The 7,342-nt window shown below is 52.1% G+C and overlaps 1 protein-coding gene across 5 annotated transcripts; it reads left to right on the top strand.

Moving 5' to 3' along the window:
* Window positions 1–497: 497 nt before the first annotated feature.
* On the top strand, window positions 498–7,336 carry TMEM125 (transmembrane protein 125). 5 transcript variants are annotated; one of them, XM_017743598.1, is made up of 4 exons: window positions 498–828; window positions 1,512–1,611; window positions 2,297–2,416; window positions 6,167–7,336. In XM_017743598.1, the coding sequence occupies exon 4, from the start codon at window positions 6,473–6,475 to the stop codon at window positions 7,133–7,135; it is 663 nt and encodes a 220-aa protein (XP_017599087.1). In that variant the 5' UTR covers window positions 498–828; window positions 1,512–1,611; window positions 2,297–2,416; window positions 6,167–6,472; the 3' UTR covers window positions 7,136–7,336. The 5 variants fall into 5 exon arrangements, with proteins under 5 accessions (XP_017599087.1, XP_017599084.1, XP_017599085.1 ...); XM_017743595.1 differs by having other exon boundaries at window positions 2,274–2,416; XM_017743596.1 differs by lacking the exon at window positions 1,512–1,611.
* The last annotated feature ends 6 nt before the right edge of the window (window positions 7,337–7,342 follow it).

Raw genomic sequence — 7,342 nt, 5'->3', positions numbered from 1 at the left:
CTGCTACTCCCTTTTTTAATTCTTCAACTCTCGAATGAATCCTTTTCTGTTTCCCTAATTCCTCTCAAAATTACTCTTTTTTTTTTTCTCCAATGGACTACCAGGAAATATGCTCTTCTGCAGCATGGTAAACTCTGCTGGTGCTGCTGTTTCCCAGCGAGGGGGCTTCTGTAGCTCTCTTTTGATGGGAAGATAGCATCACAATGACATCTTCCCTGACCTGAGTGCCTGCCTGAACTACTGCCGTAGAAAGATCAAGCCCCAATATGACTGGATGGCCCTAACCTATACAGTAGGGCAGGAGCTACTTTATTTAATACTAAATATTTGCTGAATGTATCAAATGTCTCCTAGCACTGCCAGCCTGGCTGCAGGCTTCTTCTCACCCTGCTGCCTGGGAGCTGCTCCCTGGCTCTGGCACCCCTTCACCTCCAGCTGGGAGGAAATGAGCCACCTTCCAGGATCGGTGTGTGGCCAGAGGCCAGATCCTGCCCGAGGAGGGAGGGAGGGGTAGCACCTGCACACCGGCGCGGCTCTGGAGCGTCTCCAAGAGCAGCAGCAGGTTTGCTGAGACGCCACCCAGCTGGGGAATGCACCTGCCCGGGCAGGAGGTGACGGCTGCAGCCGGACCTCGGTGCTGCCGCGGCACCAGGAAGGGGAGCCTCACCTGGGTCTTGGCAGGCACTTGCAGGAGGAAGGGAAGAGATTTTCCCCGTGGGCTCCCTCGTTAGCTGGATCCAGTGGAAGGAAAACCAGGAAAAACCATTGCTGCCAGCCAGGAGCAGGGAAGTGCGCTGGGTTGTCGCATACGGGCAGTGTCTTCCTCAGGTGAGTGATCCCTCCTCCCTGGGAGCTGTGCGGGAAGGAGCTTCAGCAGCAGCTGCTGACAGGTTTGAGGCTGCTTCTGACTTATTTCTTAAGAGACCCTGCTTCTTGACTCCAATTCATTCCTTGCACCGCTGTTTCCTCTCAGCACGTAAGGCTTGGGAGTTTTTTGTTCCCTTGGAATTCCCAGGCCACCCTTGGCAGAGGTGCATCAGGACAGGCTCTGCGGGGTCAGGATAATGGATACCTGTTGTGCATACAGAGAGGAAAGGGAGCGTGCCAAAACTGTCTAGATCTGTGTGAAAGGCAGCTGCACACTGACCCTGCTACAACAAGCCCTCCACCATCCTTAACCCCAGAGCCCCTGGGCTTGGGGAAAAGAAAGGACAGTCCACCATCATCCAGGGCTTCCCTGGGGTTTCCCAAATGGTGTCTCATGGCAGGAGCACTGGTGGGACAGATGCTCACTTCTGGGAAAGCATTATCCATCTGTCTGGGGAGAGAGGGTGGGCTCTCCCCAGAGGTGCAGATTAAACTGCACAGGTTTGCATGGATTTTGAGCAGCCCAGGAAAGGAGCATTGGGAATCGGTGGTTGGCGTGGCAGGCAAAGGAGTGTGGATCTCCTGCTAGGATTTTGGGTGAGACAGATAGATGCCACATAAAAGCCCCATTACTCCCATTGCAGGTTCATCTATCCCCAGTCCTGAGTTCTCGGAGAAGAAACCTTCCCACATGCTCCCAGGGGCACAGACAGGCCTTGAACACCATGACATTCAGAGCTTCTGGTTTGTACATTGGCAGTGATTCAGGCATAAAACAAGATACATGAGCTTCATTCTCTTTGAGCCTATAGGGAGTTAGAATCAAATATGCTTAGGAAGCATTTCTTCACTGAGAAGGTGGTCAAACACTGCAACACACTTCCTAGAGAATTGGTTGATACCCCAAGCTGGTCAGTATTGAAGAGGCTTCTGGGCAATGCCCTAAAAAACATTCTTGAACTTGTTCAGCCCTGAATTGTTCAGGCAGTTGGACTAGATGATCTCTTTAGGTCCTTTTCTATTGAAATACAATCGAATAGACAGAATACAATAGACTAGAATACAATAGACAGAATAGAATGTACTGGTTCAGTTGGAAGGGACGTAACAGTTCAGGGCTGACTCTCTTGGTAAAGAAATGCTTCCTAAAGCATTGGAAGTTGAAAAAATTACATGAATTTATGGGAAAATGTTTATGCCTATTCTGGACTAAAGATTTTTGTGAGGCACAGAGTGGTGGCAAGTCCAAACAGTCTATGGCCAGACAAGGCCAAGAAACAAATAAGCTGTGATAGACTGGGAAAGCAGGGGGCTGAGATGGCTTGGATTTGTTTGAGATTGTGAAGCTCTGTTGGCTCTCATCCACGTTGCTCCTGTAAATCATTTTATGTATTGTTATTTTACAGCAAATCTTGTTGGACTCTTTCAGTCTCCGTGATGCTCACGAAGTCCACATAAAAGCTGCATAAAACCCTTCCAAGGCTGGAAATACAAGGAAGTACTGCAGGAGCCTGCCTCATCCCCAGACTTCCCCTCCTGAACTCTGTGGGTAAGCACTGTTTCAAGGGGTACCCTGGGTTTGAGGAGAGGAGGGAAGTGAGGAATATTTCGAGAGCTGAATTGTATGTGGCTCTGAAATAAGTCTTAATTCACATACAGTCCATGGTCTGTCTGTCAGATATCACACAGTCAGGCACTAAAAGTTCATAGGTAAATAAATATATGCATGTGTCATTCTGAGGCGATCAGCCAGTATTCCACAGGTATTCCACACCTGCAGCCAAGAGTGGCCAGAAGCACATTGATGGTGACCCTCAATTTCCAGTTAAAAATTGCCAGAGTAGGGAAAAAAAAAACCCACAATGAAAAAGGAAAAACATGAATATTTTTGTTTTCCTGCATTCCCAGTGCTTTCCTGTTCTTCCTCCACAGCTGCCAGCCAGCAGTGGGGAAGGACAGCATGTTATTTTTTCCTGAAATGTGCCCTTTGGACTTAAAGCACTGTGTGGCTGGGCCAGTCCTCGCCTCCTTTTTCTCTTGCGTACAGACATGGCAGCACAGAAGGTGCTGGCTTCAGTAGTGAGTAAATGTAGAGATTAATGACCTGTGATCCACACTATCAAATACACAAATCTGATGGGCCAACTGGCTTGTTATGGTCTGTACCAGACCAGGGAGACCAGGTAGCCCAAAGAACACCAATGGAAGGGACAACAGCTTTGGATGGATGTCCTCCCTCATGGCAGAGCAGGCATCTGTATTCTTCCTTTCTCTCAGTCTGATCTGTGCAAACCCATGTGCTGCATGATGCCAAGAAAGCAGATCAGCAAAGGTGCTGTGAGATCTAGGTTCATCCCTTCTCCAAGGAGTGGTGGGTGACAGCTCAGGGTAGGTCTGCTTTGGTTTAACATATAAAGACAGAGTTTTCTGAAGACGGTGGAAGGCAACCACCTTCTTCAGAAGAATGAGAAACTGTAACTAGATTTAAGGAGGAATGTTTTCATGGTGAGGGTGATTTAACTCTGGAATGATCCCTGAGGGGCTGTGGATCTGCCATCGGCACCTAAATGAATGGGGCCCTGACCTGCTCAGTCTGACTTTTAGGTGAACTCTGCTTTAAGCAGGTAACTTCACAAGGTCCCATCCCACCTTAATTATTCTGTGATTCTAGGAGTAAAAATACTGTTATTAGCAGCACAAACCCTCATGGTCTAGAGAAGCAAGTGTGGATGGTTTTAGAGCAAAGGTTATATTCCCAGAACATTTTCAAACAGACACAAGGAAACATGAAAGCACACTTCAGTGGAAACCTTTGCCTCTGCAAATAATTTGTTTAATAGAGGTTAATGTAACTCTGGGAAACTCTCCAAATAATTTGTTTAATAGAAGTTAATGTAACGCTGGGAAATACATACTTGTAGAGGTGATACCTAATTTTGTTCCTTGGCCAGATGCTCCTAAGGTTTTCTTTTGCTCCCTGACCTTCTTCTGAGTAAATAAAAAACTAAAATGGTTAAATTTTAAAAAATAACATGAGAATGCAGTGCTGTGGCTTGGTTTTTGATCACATTTTCCCTCCTTGTGGTTTATGCCGTTGAGATCTTTTCGTTTACTGTTTGACTCGCAACTTGTGTGCATAATTTGGGTCAAGCAGCAGAAGGACACAGACTTTGCACTTCTCCAAGCTTTATGTTCCCTTAGTCCAAAATCTCAATCTAATCTACAAGCCTGCTATCTACTAGACTCACCCGGTAAGGAGGAGATAAGGCCCCTCTGTGCTTGGAGAAGGAAAGGCAGGAGGGAGCAGTGTTTAGCACCAAGCTGATTTGCATGGGCTGAGGAAACAACTCCAGACTCAATGTCTCATCACCCCTCTCTACTTTAATAGTGCTCCGTGACATCCTCGCCTTCCTGGGGACTCGTGTCCTGGGCACACGCGGACAGCACAAGGTATCTGCTGTCCAATGCAAAATCAAAGTGTGTCCCAGCAGGCACAAACCAACATGCTCAACCACAGCTCTTTTCTCTCTCTAATTTATGCTTTCTGATTGTTCTGGCTCTAGCCAGGAGCTGTAGGTCTCCCACGGGCCTCCCAGCAAGGGTCCCCCCTCTGGAGCCCGGGTTTCTGTGCCGCAGCCCATCGCTGCCCGGGCACTCCACAGACTTCCTGGACACGTGCTGCCGCTGGCAGCAGGCCCCGAGCCACGTCCAAAGTGACCTCATGCTCCATCACAGCCGGGGAGTGACTCAGGAGGAGCTTGGCCTGACACTGTCAGGCGGTGTCTGGTTCGGGCACTCCCCACACAATTGTCCTCCCTCTCCCCCCGCCCCATGCTGGCTGGGCCCTGATGGAGGGGGTTATGAGGTGTTTGCTGGCAACAAAGGCATTGCCATAAGGGGATGCAGTCTGTGGAGAGCAGAGACAGGGAGAGCGATGGGAGGAAAGATCCCTGGTGTGTGCAGATCTGCCATGTGTGGAGGTCATAAATTGTCCCTGCCTGTGTGTAATGAGCCCCGAGTCCCAGCGCCGAGCAGAGCAGGGTACAAACAGAGTGTGTTTGACATGGGCTGATGGGCTCCTGAGAGCCATTTCTAGCAGGCAGGGTGGCTGTCCCCCCACCCAGGAGAAGTGACACAGCTCTGACACAAGGGACCTGCGTCAGTTCCTGTCCCTGACATGGGCTCCTGCAGGACTCAGAGCAGTTCATGTGTGTGCCTGTGGTGGTCAAGGGTGCGTTATCCATGAGTAGGAGGTGACCAGAGAGGCTGCTCTTGGGTCTCCAGGGTCTGCCCCATGTCTCCCGGGCTCAGCCATACCTGACGCGTTCCCATGCTGTCCTCCCCAACACCTCTCCTTGGTTTGGGTACTAGCTGTTCTGGAAGGTCTCTGTGGTGCTGTGGGAGTGGCTGGAGCACTCACATGCCAGGGAGGAACATTATATGAGAGAAATGCAAGTGGTTTGTACCCAAAGAAGCATTGAGGGGGGCCAGGATAGTGGGGACACAAGCCTGGGAACCACAGGCTGTGAGCTCATACAAGGTGCTGTGCCCAAGGGAGCCCAGCTAGGCACAACACCTCGGAGCCACCACTGCCCTTCCCATGCTCCCCTCCAGTGGCAAAGTGCTTCACAGACCAGCAGTGAGGAGAGCAAAATCTCAGAGTGACAGCTGTCTGAAGGCTCTTTCCAGGGAAGTGCTGAGACCACTGGAGATGTAGCTACCATATTTCTGTAGGGGACTTGTGTGGGGAAACCACTGGCAGGGCAGGGATAGGGACAGGGCTGAGAACATGCAATTATGGCAGCTCTCACTCTTCTCAGCCTCTGGAGTGGAAGGGTTAAACCCTGGTCCTGACCCCCACCTCCCGTTCAGGGCAGCAGAGCCAGTTGGTGACAAGAGGCTGATGCTGATGAGGGAGCATGTGAAGCTAGAGCTGTGAATGGGGCTTTATCCCAGGAGGGACCTGCCTCTGCTTCGTCCCTGCCCTGCTGCCAGCACCAGCTGCAGGCAGAGTCCTGCGGGCAGCAGTGTGCCGGCAGCCTCTGAGCGGGGCACACGGCTTTGGGGAGAAAGGAGACTCACCCTTGGGGCAGGCTGGGGTTCCCCACAGCGCGTGGAGGTCTCCCGGGAAGACGAGTGGCTGATTTGTTCTCCAGCACACGCGGCTTTTGTGAGGAAAGTGCAGTAAGGTCTGCAGGCCAGCCTGGAGCAACCACGGCCCAGGGTTTGGCAGGGCATTATTTGGTACAGGGGAGCAGGGTCTCTGTTTAATGATATCTTCTCTTCTTGACTATTTCAGATGAAAGACACAGGAAAGGAAGGACACAGCCCTGGTTGTTCCCCTATGGTGCTGCTCTGGGAATGCTCCATCATGCTTCACAGCCCAGCCTGGGTGGTGGGCTCAACCCCAGCACATAGACCATAGCTCTCCAGGTGGCACCACTGCAGAAGGAAATTCCATCAGGATCCAAACAATGAGACAGAGACATCACTGCTGGAGAAATGCAGCTGCCTTCACCATCGCTGCTGCCTTGACCCTCCATTTGCTGTAAGGGTGTAAATTCATCTGTACCACCACTGTGCCCTCCTCACCCAGCTGTCCATCATGCCAGAGCTGGCAGAGCTGAGCAGCCCCCGCACCCCTGCAGATGTGGACCATATCCAGAGGAATATCTTGGAAGAGCATGTGGAGCTCTGGTGGTTCCAGGATCCCAAAAAGTCCATCCTGTGCTATGGCATGGCCGTGGTGCTGATCCTGGCCTGCGGGATTGGGGGCATCATCCTGCTGTACAGCACTAGCAGCCGGTCTGGAGAGTGGCGGCTCGCCGTGGGCACCACACTCTGCCTCCTGGCCCTGCTGGTGCTGCTGAAGCAGCTGCTGAGCTCTGCAATCCAGGACATGAACTGCATCCGCAGCCGGGATCAGATCGAGCTCCTGAAGAGTGGGGGCTTCTCGGACTGCCTGGTGCTGCTGCTGAGCGCCCTGGTGCTGCTGGTCTGCGGGGTGGTGCTCACCATCCTCTCCACCACCACCATGCAGCTCAGCCCCGCACGGCCGCTGGCCAGCATGTTCACCAGCGGGGTTATCCTCCTGACTGCTGGCAGTGCCATCCTCCTCTGCCTGCTGCTATACCTGCTGTGCACCTCCTGCCGCCGGGCTGCCCCTCGGAGCCTGGAGACCGGAGAGATCCGCATCTTCACCATCTCCGGCCGCCTCGCTGGGAACAGGCGGCTTCCTCCCACTTCCAGCATGGCCAACCTGATCTGACCCAGGACACCTCTGCATGAGCCTTAGCGGATACAACCTGTCAGTGATGGCCTTTCCCAAGGAAGGGCGAGAGCTGCAGTGTGCCCCGTGTTCCTGTTGGAGATGACTGGCATTTGCTTTACCCCAGGCTGGTGGCACAGCAGAGACTCGGGGTGCTTGGACGGGCTCTGACCTGGCTGGCATTTTATCTTCACAAAGCCTTCTGTG

This window comes from Corvus brachyrhynchos, unplaced genomic scaffold (assembly GCF_000691975.1).
Source record: "Corvus brachyrhynchos isolate BGI_N302 unplaced genomic scaffold, ASM69197v1 scaffold48, whole genome shotgun sequence".
Lineage (NCBI taxonomy): Eukaryota > Metazoa > Chordata > Aves > Passeriformes > Corvidae > Corvus > Corvus brachyrhynchos.
The sequence above is the reverse complement of the archived record's forward strand: the minus strand, read 5'-3'. Positions and strand labels throughout refer to the sequence as shown.

Bases quoted from the DNA above. Each gene is read 5' to 3' on its own strand.
- TMEM125 (XM_017743596.1), top strand. From the start codon at position 6,473: ATGCCAGAGCTGGCAGAGCTGAGCAGCCCCCGCACCCCTGCAGATGTG.